Source organism: Phyllostomus hastatus, unplaced genomic scaffold (assembly GCF_019186645.2).
Source record: "Phyllostomus hastatus isolate PE091 unplaced genomic scaffold, TTU_PhHast_1.1 phas_scaffold_21, whole genome shotgun sequence".
NCBI classification, from domain to species: domain Eukaryota; kingdom Metazoa; phylum Chordata; class Mammalia; order Chiroptera; family Phyllostomidae; genus Phyllostomus; species Phyllostomus hastatus.
Genome location: NW_025334017.1, coordinates 36357344 through 36380932, shown reverse-complemented (window position 1 = coordinate 36380932; position 23589 = coordinate 36357344). Strand labels below are relative to the sequence as shown.

At 39.0% G+C, this 23589-nt stretch overlaps 1 protein-coding gene across 4 annotated transcripts in view; it reads right to left on the bottom strand.

The window, feature by feature from the left end:
- COL14A1 (collagen type XIV alpha 1 chain) overlaps positions 1–23589 on the bottom strand; it is a 195185-nt gene that overhangs the window by 136482 nt on the left and 35114 nt on the right. For all 4 annotated transcript variants that reach the window (XM_045861220.1, XM_045861219.1, XM_045861221.1 and 1 more), the window contains 4 exons: positions 21447–21530; positions 5246–5401; positions 4240–4359; positions 2836–3000 (listed from right to left, as the gene is read on the bottom strand). In XM_045861220.1, the coding sequence (XP_045717176.1) occupies positions 2836–3000; positions 4240–4359; positions 5246–5401; positions 21447–21530 (525 nt within the window). The remainder of the gene's footprint in view (positions 1–2835; positions 3001–4239; positions 4360–5245; positions 5402–21446; positions 21531–23589) is intronic.

Below are 23589 nucleotides of genomic sequence, written 5' to 3'. Positions count from 1 at the left end.
GTTATTAAACCAGTATTCTAAACTATCAAAACTTCAGGTGTAAATTTCTATAAAAACAGGTTTACTTAAATTGAGAGCTACTGCTAGAGTAAAAATAATATATGTATATAATTAATATGATCACTAATGTTATTATAATATAGTATTAAGAGACAGCTTGGGAAAAAACTTGTAACATACTCCAATACTAGTGGCTGGCTAGTACCCATTGCAAACAGGCAAGCTCTGGCTCTTCCACAACAGTTACTGAATTCCCTTCCTACGGGTCAAGGGCAATGCTGGGTGTCTGGAATACAGCAGGGAGTAGAGTGATACAGAAGACCCTTCGTTCTCATGCAGCTTCTCCAGTACCTATCTTAGCAGTGGACTAACACTTAGTGTGCTTACTATGGCCCCAAGTACTTCAGTGTGTTATGTATACCAGCACATTTTGTAGGAGGCCGCTCTGCGTGGCGTGGGCCCAGCTCCCACTGGGAGATGCACAGGACCCACGCCCATGGATAGGTTTTCCCATGGGGAATCAGGTCTGCAATGTACTTAGCTTGCTATGAGTCTTGCTTTTTGCTAAAACTCCCTCACCCTGAACTGAGGACATTTACTGCAAAGCAACTTCCTAAAAACCAGGCTAAACTTTCCAAGGATGAGTGTAACTGGTCCAACTACTTTTGCCTTTTCATTTGCAAATATCCCTCTACTGTGATGTGATTACCAGCATCCTCTCCTTTGTTTTCCGTATAAGGTAACCACCTAAAGCGAGCCTGTGCATAGTTAATGAGGACCTTCTGGTAGTGTGCCCAGTAAGACAATAAAAGCTCATTGGAGTGAGGGCCAATGCTTTTGCTCCCCTTGAGAAAAAAAGCCATGCTGTCCCTTTTCCTCCACTGGATTTGGTAATCCATGTGAATTTGTCTCATTTCATCCATAATAACTCGGACCCCACGAGCAGGGGTGGGCATCACATTTAATCTTCAAAACCAACCCTATGAATTGGGCAAAACTGTCTCTCTCATTTCCAAGATGAGTAAATGGATGCACAGAGAGGTTAATCAACTTGCTCAGGGAATCACAACCAAGAAGCATGCACCTGGGGTTCCGCCCAGGCAGCCTAGACCCAAAGTCACATGCTCTTAGGCACTGTATCATGCTCCCTCTCAGAAGACAGCACGTTAAATGAGCAAACACTGACCCAAGAAAGTAGAAATAGAAAAGGGGAGGCACAGGGGTGGGTTTTAGGGGTGCAAAGGTAGGTCTCTCTTTCCCAGGCTTCAACAAACAAGAAGTGTTTCTTTATAAGTCCCTGACATTGCAGTCATCCAAGGGCGTTAAAAGAGGTACAGAGGAAGCAAGGAAGGGAGATTACCCGGGGCAACATGAATTACTTCTTAGATGCCTGGCCCTGCCACTCAATGTATCTTCCAACACACTGAACAACAAAGCCTTGTCTGTCTCGCAACTGTTTGCTTTAGGGGGTCAGAGGATAATAAAAACTACTGGTTTTCAGGTAATTTCAAAAAAAAAAAGACGGTCCAAATCACATCTGAATTCACTTAATGTTTTGTTTTAAAACTCATCCATCCATTATTAATAAGACCAGAAAATGGAGAGTAAACACATGGATTAATCCCCCATTAGTGTACATCTCCTGAAGGGATTTCCTTTGTTGGAGAAAAGGACAGTAAAATAAAAAATGAAAATTAAATCAATCTCTTTGATGTTTCTTGCCTGAAGGACTTCTACAATAGCTTCTAAAAGGCACAGTTGGATCTGGGTCCACAAACAAAGTAACATTAGTGCGTGCTGAAGCAATGAGCTTAATAATCAGTAATGTTTTTCATGGCATTTAGACCCAAATTATCTATTTCTCATTTCTCTTTCTCTGTCTATGTGTGTGTGTGTGTGTATGCATGTATACATATACACACATGTATATATAAATAATATGTGTATATATATACACACATACACATATACAGCTCCAAGAAATAGCAAAATGATTTGTTGTCAACAACATGGAAAGAGAGGCAATGGTCCTCATGGCTTGGAAGGGATTCGTTTTGTACAGATTTGGCCTTCGTCATCTCGGTGCCCCAGCACCCACCACAATGCCTGGCACACGGCAAAGAAGCAAATTCTTCTTGAATGAAACATTCTATAAACCACATTTTGATAGCAAATCTAGAAATGGGCACAAAGAACTGTGTCTTGTTTTAGGGTTTGTTTTTGTTTCGTCGGTCTCTACTAAATAGAAGACCTTCCTACTGCCAAAGAAAATGTGAATGTTTTAGTTGAGAGCAAGGCTGCATCATCTAAACATTCTGCAGTTATTCTGCATGCATGCCACATATATATGTATATGTACCCATCCTTTTCCACAAGAATGACACTTTAAAAAGAGTGTCAGAGAAATAATACTGCCTATCTGGAACTTCGTGATTTCTTTCAATAGCTGTGGGACCTTAGTTACTTGAAAATAATAAACTAGTTTGTCCACATACTACCAGAAAAGAGATAGCCTATAAAGAGATGTTAGAGAGAAAAGTCCTGACTAATAAAAGGGAACAAGTATAAACCTAACCATTGAACTTCATGCTTTTCACATTTTATATATGGCAGCTCACCTAGAGATTCTCACACTGTAGGTTACGTGACCATTTCCATCACTTCCATTTCCAATGTAAGGAAGTTGGGTTCAGAGCACATGACTAGTCATGATGGGAGCCAAGACTAGAAAACGTTCAGGCCTCTTGGCTTTCGATGAAGTGAACTTTGCATGACATGTTATTTTCAGTGGCTGCGTCTGCCCCCATGGCCGAAACAGGACTATAAATAACATACCTATGGCAAACAGTTCCACGCCAGATTCACGAAGGTTTCTGGAGGGTGGGATAATATCATCCTGGGACTTTCCGTCTGTGATTAAAATGCCAATTTTGGATACTCCAGTCCTTGCTCCTGCTTCTGGCTTAAAGCTATTTTCAAAAATGTAGTTCAAAGCAAGACCTGGGAGAAAACAAGGAAAAATAAACACAAACTAACCACCTTTAATAAAAATCCTTCCTGTTCTGCAAAATGTAACCACAAGATGAGTAACTTATTGAACTAAGAGGATTTTTATTAGATGCAAACTTTCATCTTCATTTTTACAACCACCTCTTCCTTGACAGATCAGATGAAAAGCTAAAATCCACCAGAAGAGAGGTAATAAAAATAACCAAATACTCCATCATTTCAGAAACTAGCACTGGTAGAGAACACTGAATTCGTGGCCACCGGACAATGACAGACTTGTGTGCAAGAAAGTCTAACCCTTTATAAAATTGGATAAACCCAGAATGCCCACACAATAGTGACTCTTTCAAATATATCACTACACCTTCAGTTTTGCTAATGATGGCCTACAAAAACAAGAATTCTTTTTATCTCTCTTTCTTAGAGGTAGTGGGGGCAGATCTAAAAGAATAATTGAACTCCTCCTGCCTTTTGAGTCTGACACTTTTCACCAAAAAATAAAAAAATAAGAGATGCTGCAATATTGTTACAGGATTTGTGCTAAGTAATTTGTTTGGTTGTCTTAACAAAAAACCCATTACATTATACCTCCAATTGGCAAAGCAATTGTCAGGATTTCAGTGGGTTCCTTATAAGCCAATGACAGCATTTATATGTTTTAATTTAGCATCTACATTACCTGTCTGTGGGAGGAAATAGCATGCAGTAAGGTTAAAACCTGTGACAACCCCTTGTAGCTGGGATAATTATCACCGAAATAGTCTTACATTCTTTGCTTATCAAAACTATCAGTGAGCCAAAGATCTCCAAATATTTTCCTGATAACTACTGATGTCAGAATAAGGATCAAGAAAATACCTTTCTGGAATACAAGGTAGGAATCTGTTTATGTTTCATTGACAGGATGGCTGAAAGGGAACACGGGTAAAAAGACAGGGAGGGAAAAGGACTTACAAAGGTTAAGACAGCTACTGAATGCTGTCAGCCCCAAAGACTGCTCCATTTTCTTCTAGGTCATCCTAGCCCTTCCTGGAATATTGTATTTATATGGAGTGAAATGTCTGGATTTTAACTCTTAAAGCTGAGTTTGAGAAAAGAGGCATCTAAGAACTTTAGATGCTAGTTTGGTTTAAAAAATACTACGCTGAGTCTTACAAAGAGGCAGATCAAAGAAATTAACTATTTTTCAGCCAAATACGTTGCTAAAAATGTGGACTGAACAAAACATACCTGTTAGCGTATTGCCTCCCTTGTACGGTAGGTTTCGGACAGCTTCGATCACCTCATCCTTTGTGCTAAAGGCATTCAAGTGCCATTCTATTCTGGGGTCACCGCTATACTGTGCGAGGCCTGGAAAAGAAAGATAAGGAAGCCCACCCAGAAATGATGGGTTACTCAAAGGTCTAGTGGACTATTTGAGAAAATAGAATGATGAACCGCTTAATTCTTGCAACACTTTTTTCTCTGCCTCACTGTGTACTTTCAAGAAGGATTCCTGAAGGACAAGTGAGGGGCAGCGGAATCCTGGCATTCATTTAGGGAGTTCATTGGGAGAATTCATCGTCTGGGGGCTGAGAAAATATATCTATTTTCTAGGCATTTAGAAGTGACCACTTCTAAAATGGCTAGAAAACAGGTACTTAGTATGTTTTTTAAAAGTCTGGTTATGTTTATAAATACATGGTCTAGATTTATATGTTGGTTTTTATTCTCAAAGGAAGGAGTTTCCTTAATGGCTATTTAAAAGTAAAACATGGAGATTATTTGTTGGTAATAAAGTGAACATGATGCTCAAAGATTTAAAAGGTTTTATTTGCCCTCTGTCTCAGCTAGATTTAATTTGGCAAAGATTATCTTGTACTAAAAAACTACTTTCAATTTTCACTTATTTTTTAGTTTATTGTTTCAATAGATTGAGCTGTTTTCTTTAAAAATAAAACTTTTACCTGAAAATTTCTTAAGCCAACTCCAACATTTAAGTTATTATTTTTTTCTAGGTGGAGAAGATTTTGACTTCCAAAAAACTAAAATATATTCAATAATTAATTGTAGGAATAATGTGTTCAAAATTAGTAGGAATAAATATTTGTTAATGCAAATTTGCATTTAGGGGAACACCACTATAGTCGAGTCTGTGATGCCGAAAGCCACTTTGTAGAATTCTTTGAAATTTCTTAAGTAGCTTCCCCAAAGTTTTACATGGAGGGCTGACTACAGTGAAGAGTAGAAGGTATACCAATTCGAGTCTTCTCTGAGCCCACGTCGAATGCTGTAACCAGGTTTTCCAAGAAAAGCCGAACCAGTCTGAAGTTGAACCTTCCGATACTCCACGAACCGTCCACCAGGATGACGATATCAGCAATAGCTGGGGTTTCACAGAAGAATTTCACTTCTGCAAAGGACAAACCAGAAAAGCACCTGCATTACTGCTGGAGCTTCGAAAAGAGTGAGTCTATCTTAATGTCTTCTAAATAACTCAGTGCTGAGAATACAATAAAGTTCCCATTAAGGCAACCATGTTTTTACAACTCTTCCCTTAAATGCATTTTTATGAGGAAAAATTCGTGGTAAAACCGGCAGCAGAGCCGGTGTCCTGGAAAATAGTTAGCAAAACACTGGCAGGTTCACACCATCCTGGCCACTCAGGCCTTCTGCATATTTAAGAAAGTAATGTCTGTGCAAAACCCTGCAGCTTTGGGTTTCGGCCTGTAGATTCTTTCCAGGAAAGATCTGAGCCACGCCAGTGTGAGAGGCTAAGCTGGGGTGGGGAGGAGGGCCGGGAAGCAGAGGCAGCTCTCCTGTTGTGATAAGAAAGCTAGAAGAAGCAACAGGAGAAGAGAAAGTAGAGCCTCTTGGGTTCGAGGAAACGTCAGGGCCTTGCATTAAGTCTAAGAAAGACACGCCAATGTTTGCTAAGAGTAGGAAGGGTTTGTGGGAGAAGAAATTTGGAAAGGGCCCAAGAATTTCTCCAAGTTCAAACTCTTGTGCTTGCAGCATTACCCACTCTTATCTGCTGGGGATATATTCTGAGACTCTCAGTGGATGCCTGAAATCACAAATAGTATATATATATATATCTATATATATATACTCTTTGGCATAACCTGGTTTCCTAAATGCCAGCATCTCTACTCTTGTTCTCTGGAGCCATTATGAAGTCAAATAAGGGCGACGTGAACACAAGCACTTCGATACTGCGACAGTGGATCTGATAACCTCGATGGCTACTGAGTCACTTACGGGTGGGGCACGTATACAGAGCAGATATGCTGGACAAAGGGGTGATCAGTGGCCTGAGCGGGGTGGATGGACATGGAGCGGGGTGGTGGGAGATTTCATCTCGTTACTCAAAATGGCGCTCAATTTAAAACTTATGAATTGTTCGCTTCTGGAATTTTCCATGTAATGTGTTTTGGGTCACAGCAGACCACAGGTAACTGAAACCATTGAAAGTGAAACAGTCAATGAGGGCAACTACTGTATTGTATCTATGTGGCCATAAGATTTTATCCCTTAAAATCATTTAAGGAATTGATTTTTTTTTAATGGCTCAAGTAGGCCTCAGAATAAGGACCTAAAACAGGGTGTCCGGGGCCCGGAAAGTCCTGGCCGCCAGTGAGTGTGGGCAAGGTGCCAAGGGCACACAGCTGTCTTTGCAGCAAAGGAGAAGTGTGTCTGACATGTATGGTGGGTGTGTGCATGACTAGGTGAAAATCACCCCTTACACTCACACAGAGCCAAGATACTAAAATATGCTTTTAAAAAAATTATTTATTTACTTTTAGAGAGAGGGGAAGGGAAGGAGAAAGAGAGGGAGAGAAACGTCAATGTGTGGTTGCCTCTCACATGGCCCCAACTGGGTGGAGACTGAACCCACAACCCCAGCATGTGCCCTGATGGGGAATCGAACTGGCCACCTCTCAGTTTTCAGGTTGGTGCTCCACTAAGCCACACCAGCCAGGGCAAAAATATTCTTAATATGTTTAAGAACCCTTAAAATTTTCATGGTATTGTTAGTGCCTTCAGTAGCATCACTTCGTACTGCAGTTTGTGCTTTCAAAAGAACTGCTTAACTTTACTGAATTTTCAGACTAGGGCTAGAGATCACGAACAGTGGGGTGTGTGTGTGTGTGTGTGTGTGTGTGTGTGTGTGTTTCTCTTTACATCTTGTCAGCTTCTTGAAATCACCCAGCAAATCCCTTGTTTGTTTTCTAACATTAAAATAATAATAAAACAATATTTGAAATATCATTTAGGTGATAAAAAGCCAAAATGTAGAGGTATTCATAAATAAATTAAATACAGTTTTCCTGGGGGGAAAAGAGTTGAATTACTACGGTTGGCTAGGAAATTTAAGATATATCTCTGTACCTAGCAGGCCAAATTTTGCTAAAAGGGTCTTGGTTTTTTTCCCCCAGACATAAATATGCATAGGACATCTAATCCTTTTACCAGATGGGGAAAAATGTATTTGCCAGTGAAATACTCAGACACTCATTTGAAAGCTCTATAGTACAGCTGACTCCAAAGCTGATACATCACATTTAGGGGCACCGAGTTTCCCTTCTCTAACCACCAAAGACAAAGCCACCCCCAGCTAGGGAGTCAACCCTCCTGCACCGGACTGAAATACTCTGAAGCAGAGTATTGCAAGAAATCATGGGACAGAAATTTGAAATTGAAGATTTATGAAGCTTTAAGAATCAATTTCTCTCATTTTTAATGGGGAAACTTGCCTCAAATGGAGAGTAGTTTTCTTTCTCTTCCAAAACTATTGGGAATATTTGTTCACTTTTTGCTCAGGTACAGAAGATAAGGTCTTAGAAAAGGAACAATCTTTGCTTACATAGAAGAGGACGATGAAAACAGGTATTTTCTATTTTAAAAATTTTCCAATAGAAGTGTTTTGTCTATTTAGCTCATTCAAGTCATTTGACCTGGGGATAAAATTCTATATAATCTATTAACCAGTGACACCCCAATAAATTCAATAAAAAGGAAAAAATAAATTTTATATAACTCTAAAGCAAGATGGAAAATTAATTGACTATAAGAAGATTGACCAAAACCCTAAGAAAAAAATTAAAAGAAAAGTTTCAACTGGAAGAAGTCATGTATAATATAATAAAGTTTAAGAATCATTATCAAGAATATATAAAAAACCATAAATAGAGACTTCAGAGAATAGGAAATATACATAACCAACAAATGAATGAAGACAATTTTAACTACATTGGTGATTACATTAACAAAAATTAAGGTTACAATGATATACAATTTGTGCTAATTCAACTGGAAAAATAATAAATTTTATACCATTTATAAGTGCTCCGAAGATAATGAAATATTTAGGTATATACTTAAAACATCTGTAAGATCTATGTGTTGAAAATTATACTATTGATAGAAGAAATCAAAGACATAAATAAATGAATAAATGGAGAGATTAACCATGCTCATGGATTAGAAGACTGAACATAGTAGAGATAACAATTATCCTCAAATTTATCTATAGATTTAATGTGATTCCTACTGAACATCAGAAAGGGTTTTTTTTTAGATATAGTAAAGCTTATTCCAAAATATATATGGGAAGGCGCAGAGCCTAGCACAGCTAAAACAATCATGACAAAGAAGAATACAGTGGAAGGAATTATTTTACCAGATATATAGCTTAATAACTGTACAGGTATAGTAATCAGCATAGTCTGGTATTTCAGAGGGATAGGCACATACATCAATGGAAAAGAATAGAAAAGCCAAAAATGGACCTATATAAATATGTTCAACTATATGATTTAAAATCTTAATATAATTTTAGACAAATGTGCAAAAATACTTCAACAGACAGTGTTGGAGTAATTGAATACCCACACAAACAAACAAATGAACCTGACCTCACCCCCCTACTCTATACCAAGATTAATTCAAAGAGGATCATGAACTTAAACATAATAAGTAAAACTATGAGATTTTAAGAAAAAATAGAAGAAAATCTTTGGAATGTAGATAGAGCTAGACAAAGAGTTCTTAAGAGTTGGCACCAAAGCACAAACCTATAAACAAAAAATACTGATAAACTAGACAGGATCAAAATAAAACCCTTTTGCTCTGTAAAAGCTCACATGAGGAAGATGCAGAGACAAGCTACAGACTGGGGAAAAGACGTGCAAACCACACACTCAGCAAGGGGTTTGTACATAGAACACGTGAAGAACTCTCAGACTCACTAGAAAATCACCATACAATTCAAGTGGAAGACGGATAAGAGACTTGAATAGCTCTTTCATCAGAGAGTATGCAGATGGCAAGTGAGCACATAAAAAGATGTTCAACATCATTAGCCATCAGGAAAATGCAAATTAAAACCACAATGACTTTTCACCGTACTCACCTATCAAAACGGCTAAAGTAAAACATAATGATGATACAACAAATCCTGGCAAGTATGTTGTAGAAACTGGATCACTCACACATTGCTCATGGGAATATAAAATTGTATAACCACTCTGAAATGGTCTGGCAGTTTCTTTTAAATGCGTACATAAAACGACCACACAAACCAAATGATTGCACTCTTGCACATTGATTCCAGAGCAATAAAAGCCTACACGCACACACAAATAAGTACACAAATGTTAATAACAGTTTTATTCATAATCGTCAATAAATTAGTCTAGCTGTCTGTCAACAGGTTAATGGTTAAACAAACTGTGGTACATTCATACCATATATATTCAAATGTTGTTTAAAAAATAATAGCTCAGATTCAGCACTGATGACAAATAATACCTCCTTCCACTAGCAAATATGTTACCCATTTCAACAGTCTCAAATGGAGAGAGACCAGTCAGAAAGAAACATTAAACATCTTAAAACGAGTTAGGGAATCCAGCGGTGAAAAACCAGACACACCTGAGAGCCCAGCTGACTGATGTGCAAAACTCCGCAACCAAATCCACTTTAAAACCACATTTAAAAGGGGTGAGTACACGTGCTTCTATTGTTAAAATAAGACTTCATAACAAATTGTTTTAAATAAAATAAATGTTTGGCCTTGATACTGTATTTAAAGTTAAAGCAAAGCAGCAGAGAAAATGACTTCTTGACCTGGATTTTAATTCAGCTCTTGGCGCCACATGGCCTTTATCTAAAATACAATTCTGAAAATACAGGTAGTGTTTAAAAAAAAAAAAGCTACGCAGCTGACTGCACCCAATAGACAAACTAGATCACAAACGTAGCGACACTGACGTCACAGAAGACATCGGAAGGAACCATTCCCATTCTATTCTACACCTGGAGGTGCCCAGTGAGGAGGCTCGGGAGAGCTAACAATTTGCCAGCATTCTATGTCTGGAAGTTATGCACAGCATTATACTAAACCTTCCCTGCCCCTCTTCACTGCTGCTGTATTAGTACCTGGTTTGTTGTAGTATCACTGGACTGTTATGTGTTTCCATTTCTATCTCCCTGACTAGACTGAACTCTTTGAGAGGTAAGAAATGTGTGTTTTATCTTTTTATCCCCCTTTAGCTCAGCTCTTGCTATATAGTTCACCAATGATTGGGACCTACGTTGAATCGCACTGTTAAACAAGGATTCCTCTTTGCACAGAATTCAGCCAGCCAGCAGGCTATCAGAAAAATGAAGCATGATGGCTGAATGGAATGCGGTCTCTCCTCCTCCCGGCTCCATTTCCACACGGGGAAAGTGGATTACAGTTATTTAGGGATCAGGGAGATTGTATCAGGTTTGCCTGTCTTCCCTGATATTTTTCCAATGCTGGAGGCAAAGCTGAATGAAAGGCGAGCACGTACTACTTTTACTCAATTACTTTAATATGCAATCAGAAAAATTTCACAATGATTTTTTACCAGCATTAGTCTGAATCTTTAGTGGCTTTAAATAATTTTTTCTATGCCACTAGCAAAATATCTAGATATACCATTCATTAACCAAGACATCTGAAGGAAAACTGTGGTCATAGAACAATTTTTCACTTAAATTTCCCATGAGGTATTAAGTTCAAGTTTTCAAACGAAGAACTACTTTTAAGATTGGCTTCAGCAGCATCACTGGATTTTAAAAAAAATGTTAATATTTTACATTTGCCAACAACTCAATGGTTGTAAAAGAGTGTTTGATACATTGGCACATCGGATACAACATTCTTGTGGACAGCTGTTAATTGTTCTCATTTCTCAGAAAATAAAATTGAGGTTCAGAGAGAAGAGCAAATGGCTTCGTGGTTACTGGCAGCGCCTGAACAGGATGTCAGACCTTCTAAATGTTGTGTCCCATATGCCTTTTCTATCACACCATGGAAGGTGTCCTAACATAATGCAACGTGGGTGGCCACTAGTTATCTGTCGTATTAATGTTACAATTTGTCCATCTAGCAGATGGAGAGCAGGAGGCTGGTTTCACTTGTATTAGAGTTCACATTAATCAGAGTGAACTTACTATTCATTTTGTCCAGTCTTTCTTGGCATAGACGTACCTCTCAAAGCATCCCTGACAGATGACTGCCCAATCTAAAACAGAACTTCCCATCGCTCTCTTCTCTTACTGTTTTATTTTTCTTTGCAAAACTTCTTACTTCCTGGAAATACAAGTTCTGTCCAGAAAATGCCCAGCCATTGTTAATATAATGAGAACAGTTTGTGTGAAATCAGTGTAACTTGGCAGCAAAGAAGACTGGACTGGCATACACATGGATGAAAAATGACATCACTGTACTGGTCAGTGGGGGAGGTAGACGCCCTTGAGTGAGCATGTGTACTGTGTGGCCATCACATTCAAAATGACTGAGCGAGGAGAGCAACAAATCTGCATCAAATTTTGTGTTAAGCTTGAACATTCCTCTGCGGAAACTATTCAGATGAATCAGAAGGCTGCAGCTATGACTGGCTGCAGCAACTGGTGATTGGCAGCTTCATCATGACAACGCACTGGCTCTTGCATCACGTCTTGTGCAGAGTTTTTTTTGCAAAATATCAAATCACCCAGGTGACTCAGCCCCCTATAGTCCAGATTTGGCCCTGCAACTTGTGGCTTTTCCCAAAACTACAATCACCTTTGAAAGGGAAGAGATTTCAGACCATCAATGACACTCAGGAAAATATGACAGGGCAGCTGATGGTGAGTGGGAGAACTGTGTGAGATCCCAAGGTGCCCACTTTGAAGGGGCTGAGGCATCACTGTCCTATGTACAATGTTTCTCTTCTTCAATAAATGTCTCTATTTTTTTATGTTACATGGATAGTTCTGTGTGGACAGTCCTCATATACTATACAGTGATGATTAATTTTATGTTTCAATTAGTCCCTGAGGTGCCCAGAGATTTGATCAAACACTATTCTGAGTGTGTCTGTTTGAGTCTCTTTGTTTTCGGGGATGAGATTAACATTCGAGTCTGTAGGATTGCCCTCCCTAACGTGGGCGGCCCCCATCCAGTTGACTGAAGACCTGAATAGAACAAAAAGGCTGAGTAAAAGGAACTGCTCCTGCCCGGCTGCCTTGAGTTGGAACACTGGACTCAAGCTGAAACTCCAGCTCTTCTTGGATACCGAGCCCTGATACCAGGTTTCAGACTGGAGCTTACCCCTCGGGCTCTCCTGGGTCTTGGGACTTTCTAGCCTCCGTAATCAGGTGAGGCAATTACTTACAATAAAGCTCTTTCCACGTATATATGGATCCTACCTCCATATGGAGAACCCTAATACACATATTTATGTACTGACTGGCAATTTTCATTGCTTTCCTTTTTCACAATAATAAAAAGATCTACCATTTAATGACCCTTTCATCAGATTTTGCATTTGTCTTTTCCACTTACGCTTGATATTAATTCTATATAATAGATGTTCTCACTCCATTGAAAAAGAAAGTTTATGTAACTAGGAAGGTTAAATAATTTGCCCATCCTCACACACAAGGCAGGTAGAAAGGCTGGAATTCAAGTCCAGAACTGACTCCATAGCCTGAACCACTTAGCTTTTGAGCTATTCAACTCCTATCACCAAAGAGAAGCATCCTAAAGAAAAGAAAAAAGAAAGGGAGGGAGGGAAGGAGAGAGGGGAAGAGAGGGGAAGGGAGGGAGGAAATGATGAAGGAAAGGAGGGAGAAAGAGAGGGAGAGAGGCAGGGAGGGAGGAAAGATTTCCAGGCCTTGCAATTAAAGGCAGTCTGAAATCAAAGTCACACTCGCCTGCACTGTGTCCCGCCTTGGATACATAACACCAGGACAATTTGCAGGCACGAGGTGCCCAATCTCTGAACCTCAGCCGAAAGGACTCTTCAGCTGTCACTCAGCTCTGTATCTCAAGAGTAACGGACAGTCCTGTAAACATCACAGTTCTCCTTTGCTCATAAACCGCGAGGGACTTAGAGCAGACAAGACAGCTGTCTTCAAATATTAAAAGGGCTGTCATACAGAAGGGGGATTAAGAGTGTTTTGTCTGCCCACAAGGAGACAGACCTCAACTCAGTTCAGGAAAGAACTTTCTAGCAGTCCAGATTTCCATAGACCACTGCCTTGGAAAATGGCGAGATCTCTGTCAATACAAGCAGACGCTGATCAACCCTTGACGGCAAAGTTGAAGAGCCTCCATCATCTTCTCAACTGATTGAACTGCGTGGCTCTCAAAGTGCCTTCCAACTCTAAATGTTAGGATTATTCCTTCCCTCCCCCACCGACCAAGTTAAGACTAAACTGTTCACTGGGCTCTTTAAAACTCTCCATAATTCAACTCCACTTGGTTGTACCGTATTTATTTCTCACTTCATCATAATGCAATTCCTCTTCTTCCCCCAAACGTTACCTGAGACTTTTGACTTAATTTTTTATCACTCCCCCTTTACCATCTCTTCCTGTCTACCCTCTCTAACCTCTGCCCACCACAATGTAACATATCTAAAATGGATTTCACTTCCTTTGAAAATACATGGTCCTGTTTAAATACTTTTATATTAAAGTTTGCTCTAAAATTTGATTTTTACAATTCCCTGCTTATTTCCTGATTATCCTAATACTAACCCAAGAGAGGATAGCAGTAACCCTTGCTGTTTAAAAATAAAACTTCCTCGTCTCAGGAGCCAGGGTATTGCATTCATAATTATTTTCAGCTCTGTACACAGTACTACATGTTTCGACCATGCATTTACCTTGATTGTTCAAGGTCATTTTCTAGGGAAAAAAAAAAGCAACAAAATCATCCCTGTTATTCCAATTTATCAATAACAACCAGATCCTGATATTTTGCAATGTTTAAAGCTGAATCACCTGCTCAGTTTGACACCAACAGTCAGCCCTGCAGGTACAGGAGCAAGATGCTTAACAGAAAATTCTTAGACAAGAAGAAAGGTATCAATCAGACAAGCCCAAGCATACCCACAGGGGACAGACTCTGCCAAAATCTATAGCACTGCTCCTAGTTGATAAGTATCTGATTTAAAAGAAAACAAGATGTGCTACAAGTGCTTTAGAAAATGAGGACATTTGTGGGGTGGGGTGAAGAAAAAAGACAAATGTGCTTGAACAATAATAAATAAAAAATGAGGACATTTGAAAACTTACATAAGGCAGAGCTGCAATTTCTTACCACTGGCGAATTCACAGGTTAAGAAAAAATAACATTTGCTGGAGGTCAACAGAAAAGAAGTCAAAATCCTTTAAAACTGTCTTAGCAAGAGAGGTAGGGGGATGAGTAGCAAGAGAAACCTGGAGGCCTATTGCTAGGAGACTCCTACCCACCTTGCCCTCAGGGCAATCTGATCATTTCATACACAGGTATAATGCTGTTGTGAGTGTTCAATGATTATTTTCGGAATGACTGATTTTGTCTCCAGGTTTTGTTTTTTTTTTTAATTCCTGAAAACATAAATTTTTCTCACGTCAAGGTAAAAACAGAAATCTACTTCTGCATTTTTTATAACAAAATATTTGTCGTTCATCTTCTCCAAGGCCCTCTGAACCTTACTCCTGGAGTCTAAAACATGCCAACTCCAAATACTCAACAAATAGCTACTGATACGGTAAGACACTGCTGTGTCCTGTGTGCTAGTATTTGCTCCTTGAAATAAGGCATTTCTTTAAAAAGAAGAGGGAAAAGATGGTGGAAACCGACAGCCCTTAGTGCCTACTGTGTCCCAGGTACAGGGGTGGCGAGGATTAAATGCCATCACGCACATGCTAGCATTTAGTCCTCACTGCCCAGCATGCTCATTTTGACTATTACACTCATTTTCAGAAGGAGGAAACTGGGACTTGGAGAAGTTAACGTGCTTAAGGTTGTACAGGTAGGTAGAAAGCAAGGGGAGATTTCATTCCAAGAGACGTTTGAACAGAAGACCTGTGTGCTGCATACTAAACCACGCTGATCTCAATAAGTAACAAGGGAAAATCTGAAGACAAAGGGAAGTCCAATATCGGAAAAAATAAAATATCCTAATGAAAATGTGAGTTTTTATTCTCTTAAACTTTGGGCTGGAAAGTAATTCATAACCACGCTCTGTTTTTTTTTCTCTGAGTAACCAACCCTATTACTCAGACCCCAGGGAGCTACAGCGCGTCTGATGCCTTGGGCGAGGTAGACTGTCTTTGCGGTTGCTCCATGCTTCTGTGAAATGCTGCAGAATGTTTGGGGGACAGAAGTGAGGAGAAACAGGACCAGCATTGTATCAGAGCTTTTGTGTTACTTGCTTGGATCTGTTCGGGGTTTCTCAGCCTTTCTTTATAAATTAATAAATTTTTTTTCCTCCTTAAACACATGTCACCAGTTTATGGAGCGTGCTGAACTTCTCAGCCTTTTATTTTAATTAATGAATTGAAATAATTAACATCATCTGAAAAACAATGGTTTGAAGAACAGGGAGTTACACATAGCCAGAACTCCATTATTTAGAAATGGCTTCAACAACTACTTTCATTCCTCTTTGTTCCCATTTTGTCTTGTAAAATCTTATCTTTGACTTCCGTGTTCTACTGTTTCACTGACATTTTTCTGGGGGTGCCTGTCTTTTTATTTATGCTCTTCAGAGCTTCATTTGTTCCACTTGGTGCCATTTCAGATCTACCCATTCTTTTTCATAGGCTCTCATTCCTTCCACCTCTTCTTTTGAATATTTTCTGTGACTTTAGTAGTATTGCCGTTTGTTTTACAGGGTTCATGTGATCACTCCATAAATAAAATTCATGGATTCTGAGGCCACCATTTTGGTGTCTTCCAACTCTTACTCAGGGACATAGTTTACTTCTGTTTCAAAAGTTTGGATTAGGACCTCTTCCGTGGCATTATTTTATCGGTGACAATCTAGAACTGGAGCTAAGCACATGTGCCTCAGATATGATTTCACGTTTGCTTCAGCCGGGCATCCTACTTGTGCCAGCTCTGAGTAACTTTTATATTAACTTCTTGCATGGAAGGATCCCAGAGCATTTAAAGAGTGTGGATTTGAAGGTCTAACTTGAATGTGTCATCTGAATGTGGCACAGGCCCATGGGGTGAACTCTCCAAGAGACTTCTCCCCAGCTCAGCACACAGGCATCTGAAGAGGGACCTCCTGTGCTGATGAGCAGGGATATTCCAGCCCACCCTAGTGCTGTTCCTGGAGCACCACATCAGCTGTCTATAATAGCAGGTATAACAATAAAGAGAATAAGGAGAAGGAGGAAGTAGGGCCATTGCTTGCTAAACCCTTAAAAGAATAACTTCAGCTCATCTCTTTTTCCTCCCAGAAAAAGAGAACATTGGGATTCTCCATTCATCTGCTCATTTTAGAAAATTTAAATAAATAAATAAATACTCCATTACAAAAAAATAAGAGGGCCAGAGATCTTAATTGAAAATTTGGCCCTGGCTGGCGTAGCTCAGTGGACCGAGCGCGGGCTGTGAATCAAAGCATCGCAGGTTCAATTCCCAGTCAGGGCACATGCCTGGGTTGCAGGCCAAGGCCCCCAGCAACTGCACATTGAGGTTTCTCTCTCTCTCTCTTTCTCCCTCCCTTCCCTCTCTAAAAATAAATAAATAAAATCTTAAAAAAATTTATTAAGATCAAAAATAAAAGGAAAACCCTAGGCTACTTTTCCTCTCTGCCTCCATCCTTTTCAATCTGATTTTGCATTCTTTTTTTCTTATGCAAACACCAAAAATATCAGGAGAAATCTGTTTGGGCAACAAAAGAGAAATGTATTGATGCAAATATGCCAATATTATGCTCAAAGGCAAATACCACTTTTGTTGGGGAGTTTGTTTGGGATTATTGAAGAAACATGTGCAGTAGATTGAAAACAAGTAACTATTTAACTGCATAGCAACTTCTCTTACGGTTCTTAGCTCTTTGTGTTTCAACTAAAATCCTCAAATATGTGAAATATGTCTGATTGTATCTTAGCCACAATCAGTGTAGGCTCTTGTATGAAAAATTGTGGGATGCAGGGAACACAAAGAACGGCATAGTTAAATGCAAATGATGGGACTACCACATTTTACAAGAAGGGCTACAGTGGTGTTTTAAGGCTCAGGTGGTGAAGGTCTTTTTGCCCCCCCCCATTAACGCTCCCCCTCCACCTCCTGGGAGCCCTAACTGGGGCCTGGATTGTCACCACAGCTTACAACTTCCTCCTTAAGACAACTCTCCCACACCACCCATGCCCTCATGGGAGTCCTCACTTAAAAGAAAAGCCACCTTTTTCTCCCCACAAAACCTCCTGCAAGTGTTTGCCTTCGCTGAGGTCCCGATCACTGCGATAAACACCTTGCAACAGCTCCCACCTGACAGTCCCCTCCAGGAACACGTGTTTAGTGAGTAACACAAATGAACTGCTGAACGACTGGTCCTTCTCTGGGTGTTCATTAGCATTTGTCAACAATACGCTTACCTTTCTATTGGACCTGTTGTTAATTAATTTTGTTCAATCTTAGGTTTTAGAAGGGCAAGAGGAAAGTGCGTCAGGGGGGAAAAAGGGAGACCTTAGGATATTTTAGGGATATCTAGCTACAGCTAAGGCCTGGGCCCTCTATAACCCATGGATGGGTGAAAGATTTCATTGTGAGTGCCATTCTTTAAGCACTGCATGGCAAGGCATGTGAAACCAGAACTCCGCTGAGAACTCACATATAAAATCCTCCATAAAAAAATTTACAAACTGATTGTTTCAAAACAGAAACATAGGAAAGATAAGTAAGAAACTAATGCATTTGGTTATTAAGAAGGGGTGAATAAAGCTGAGTGGATAAAATATGTATATACTCTTCACTAAAGGCAAATGTTGAACACTTAATAGATTTTTTGCAGAGTCTATAGAACAGCAATTCTAAAACTATTTGTATAATTTAGCATATTAATAGCTACTACATGTAAGATACTGTGAGTCACGTTTTCCAACTCTCTTGAAAAGAGAGTTATAAATATAGAAAAGAGGGGGACTATAATGAACCTTGATAAGATAGACTCAAGATACAATAAGATAAGTAACAGATAGGTAAATAGATAAATAAGGTGTATGGCGGGGGGAGGTACATGTCCTTTGAGCTAAGTATTGAGAAGCAATGACAACCCAAAAGCAATAAGCTCATCGGTCCCCACATCTTGGTTTCTAAATATCATTTTTCATGAAAAGAAATAGAACTCTTGTTTCTTTAAGGAATTGTTTCCTTGAGGAAATGGTTAATTTCAGGATATAGCAGAAAAAGTGTAAAAAGAGTGTGGAATATAAGATTCGTGCCAGAAAGTAGAAAAAAATAAAGACTTATGGGGATATATGAAAGAGCACAGTGGACAGCTTAAAACAGCTCCCACTGAGTAAATCTGGAACAATCTGGGCATTAAAATAAATAACGATAGTAATGAATTACAATCCATCATATAAAACAGGAATGCATGGGTCCATACTGATGTAAACAAACAAATAAATGTGGGAGAAGGGAAAGATCTCCCTTACAGCAGAATGCCAACTAATAAATGTAAAATTAACAATGGAGCTAGAAAAATACTCATTTGAGAAACATTATAGTAGTAACTGAATCAGGCAAGAATCATCAATGGATTTTAAACCCAGTGGGTCAAATTTTAATGAGAGAAGCAATATCTACACATCTCAAAATACCTCTTTACAAATTACTTTTTTTTATTGCAAGGGGAAGACTTCATACTAACCAGGAGTTTACAAGTCAAAAACGTTACTGCTGAAAAGGAGCAACGTTGAGACTGACAACAGACTTGTCAGAAACGGGAGATGGAAGGGAGTGAGGTATGTTCGAAATGACTAGAGACAACAGCTCTCCCAACCTCGTACCCAGCTAGTTCTCCAACAGTGAGTGAGGGTGAATATATTTTCGTATGACTAAGGTTGAGTTGACCAGCACGGATCTTCTCTAAAGGAAAATGAACACAAACAGAAGGTCAGAGATACAAGATGGGAAGAGGAGCAAAGAAATGTAGAAACGTGAGAAAATCTGAACAATGACAGTTAATATAATAGTTATCAATAGAATACCTTGAAGAGACAAAAATAAATTAACATTCATGTATATTTTATGAATTATACAAAATATAGAAAAGGGAATGAGTTTTATAAAATTTTGTATTGGTTGAGAAATGGTACAAATATTGATTAGTTACAGACTTTGGTTCAGTTTTGCATATTAAAATTTTAATTATAGTCCTACAAAAATTACAAAAGGATTGAAAACCTTGTAGTTTAGTAGAGGGAAAACGTATTTTTTAAAACTTCATCAATTCTAAATAAATAAGGCCCACGGCAGGGGAAGTGTAGGGAAAATGAAGATTACTAGAAAGCACAAAATAAATGGCAAATCCAAATGTCTGTAATGTCAAGAGTTAGAATAGACTAAAATCACCAATTAAAGTAAAGAGAATGTTAAAGGTCGTTTTAATTTTATTTTTTTTTCCTTTTCATTGAATTCATTGAGGTGACGCTGGTTGACAAAATTATACAGGTTCCAGGTGCACAATTCCATGTCACATCATCTGTACACTGTAGTGTGTGCTCACCTCCCCAGGTCAAGTCTCCCTCCATCACTATTTATCCCCCTATCCCTCCTCCACCTCCCTAAGAGATCATTTTTAAAATCCAATTTTTACAGATGAAGGAACAGAGACATAGAGATTGGGGCAATCAATATAAATCCCCCAAGCTTCAAAGTGGCAAAAGCAGGCTTTTAATTCGGGCAGGCAAAGCAATGCTCAAGCAGTGCGCCCCAGGCTATGTGGCCTCCCGTATGCAATAGCATGGGAAGTTCTTAAAGTGACGACGCGATGCATGGAACAAGAAACACCATGTGGAAGACTGTACCTGTGATTGTATATCCATAGAGAAGTGGCTGAAAATTCATGCTACAGGGTGAAAAGAAACACAGGCCAATGGATGGGTGGCTGTATTTTTTTTAGCTATTAGTAGGTGACGTTTTTCACAGACCATGTATTTGTCTTTCTGTTCAGTAAATATTAACTGCACATTTGTTATATATCAGGAACAGCCAGATATTGAAGAGTGAATGAGGAGCAAAGATGGGCAAAATCCTTGATCTCTTGGAACTGCCAGTCTAGGGGGGAAGGCCACCACTCAAATTGTAAGTAAATGTAAAATGATAACTACGACAAAGGCTGTGAAGGAAAGTGAGTTGTCACATGAGGGCCTGTAAGAGAAAAGAAACTTAGGAAAGGTTTAGGGGAAAATCGTGATTGAACTGAGCTTTGAAAGGAAAACACAGATACCTAAGCAGAGTGGGGATGTGGGAGAATGTTCGTTCTGTGCAGAGGGCACAGCAGGTGCTACGACTTTGTATGGGAGAGACCATGACCTTTAAAGAATTTGAAAGAAGGCCAGTGGGTAGAAACACTGAGTTGTTAGATGAGGAAGGAGAGGAAGGTAGTTTACTTGTGAGACACTGAGGGGTCTTAGAAGTCTTGCTAAGGATTCTGGCCTTTATTCTAAGAGCAATAAGAAGCTATCGAAGGGGTTTTAAGGTGTGTGTGTGGGGAGAGCACAGGGTGAGATTTATTTTGAAAAGATTGCTCTGATTTCTGGGTAGAGAACTCATTGAGGCTTTTCTTTAAAAAAAAAAACACCAAAAAACAAGCAAAAACTATATGCCAAGAAAGAAATGGAACCTTAGCTGAGTACTGGCAGTAGACACGGAAAGAAATGAACAGATTCTGTCCGTGTTTCCACAGAAAATAAATTCACTAGACTTGGTGATGTATTGAAGATGGGAGAGTAAGGGGGAGGGAGGCGCTGACAGTTATTATGTGTGAGGACGGAAGGGGGAGTCACACGGGGCCCAGGAAGATTTGCACGTTAGATCCTATCTCTGATGGGACCCAAGCCATGCGCATGCACATCGCCAGTGTCACTAAAACAACTCAACCTCCAAAATAAGCATATCGAAAAAATTTGTTTTAAAAACTGACCTTCCGGTACAGATGGTTTATTACCATTTCCTTTGTCCACCTTGACCCTGGGCTTTGGATCCTTTCTTTTTTCCAAATCTTTAACTGGAAGAAAAGGAGAAATACAGCAACATGTTATGTTAAAGTCTAAAAGAAAATATTCAATGACTTTTGCTACAATCCTCACAAGGATTGAGAGTACCACTAAGTAGATAGAAACTAGCTCCATGGTAGAATCTCATTCCCAAAGATTAAAACTGCTCATTTTTTGGTGCATGTGTTGCTGCCTTGTCATGAGAAGGTGTGGAAGACCCTTAAGAATTTATTTTAGTCAAGTACTCATTGTGGGCAGATAGAGCAAATAAGTTTAATTCTTCAAAACTGCTGTAAAATGAGCATGATTTTCATACATGAAAGAATGAAGGACCAAGGGGCTAAGTAACTAAAAAATATCTCATAAAACCGGAAAGTGTTGGCACAGGATTTAAGCCATATCTTCAGGCCTTTGATAAGACCTATGAGTAAGCCCCGGCTCTAGAAAGTCTTAGCCAGAACTATTCTCATTTGGAGTTGGTCTATCTGCAATAGAAAGTGGAGAATCCCATATTATTTTCCTTTCAAACATAGAAACAAAGTTTTTCTTGTAATACACTGTCGTATTTCTTTATCACTTGCATTATGAAATATTCTGGGACCAAAAATGCCCCTCGGTCCTTTAAGCCATTCATACCAATGGGCTTCATTAGTGGTCCTTTTATTGCTGAAACACTGCTGGTACCTTAAGTTGTTTGAGTCAGTTGACCACCACCAACTGGCAATGCTTTTGGAACAAATAAAATGCCCCATGAAAAAGCAAAAGTGATCCTATGGCAAGATATTCCATTATGTTGTTGCATTCACTTCATGAAAATCAAATTTATGGGAGGGTGGGCTTTGCAAGGAAGCAGTGATGTCCTCTGAAACATCCTTCCTGCCTTCTCTAAAAGATTGCTCCATTAATCTTGTCTTTTTCATCCTCTCCTCTTCTCCTTTCTAGTGGTTTTCATCCCTTTGCTAAAAGGGTTAGAGATTTGCCATCTGCCAAGGTTGATTCACTGAAGTTCTATTATTCCTTTCCTTAAAAACCTTCCATGTCTTCTGATGAAAGAAACAGAAGAAGATTCAAATAAGAAGAATCACATACCATGTTCATGGATAGGAAGAATTAACATCATTAAAATGTCCATACAACCAAGCAACCTGTAGATTCAAAGCAATTTCTATCAAGATACCAATGGCATAGTTCACAGAAGCAGAACAAATATTACAAGAGTTTATATAGAACCACACAAGATCCCCAATAGACACAGCAATCTTGAGAAGGAACAAGTGGGAGCAATCACGCTACCTGATAACAAACTATACTACAAGGCCACAGTAATCAAAACAGTATGGCACTGAACATAAAAACATATAGATCAATGGAACAGAATAGAGAGCCCCGAAATAACCACACCTTTATGGTCAATTAATATTTGACAAAGGAGGCAAGAATATTCAATGGGGTAAAGACAGTCTATTCAATAAATGTTGTTGGGAAAATTGGACAGATACATACAAAAATAAAACAAGACCACCTTCTTAAGACCACCATACACAAGAATAAACTCAAAATGGATTAAAGACTTAAATGTTAGACTCAAAACCATAAAAATCCTAGAAGAAAACATAGACAGTAAAATATTGGACATTTCATGTAGCAATATTTTTTTCTGATGTATTTCCTTGGGCAAGGGAAACAAAAGGAAAAATAAATAAATGGGACTACATCAAACTAAAAAGTTTTTGCACAGCAAAGAAAATCCTCAACAAAATTAAAAAGCAACCCACCAAATGGAAGAACACCTAATAAGGGGTTAATATTCAAAATGTGTAAAGAATTTCTAAAACAACACCAAAAACCAAATAATCCATTAAAAAAAAACAGGCAAAAGGTCCTAAATAAACACTTCTCCAAAGAGGACATACAGATGGCCAATAGATACATGAAACGATGCTCAACATCTTTAATCATCATAGAAATGCAAATCAAAATGGCAATCAGCTATCACTGTACTCCTGTCAGAATGGCTATCATCAGTAACTCAACAAACAAGTGTTGGCGAGGATGTGGAGATAGGGAGCC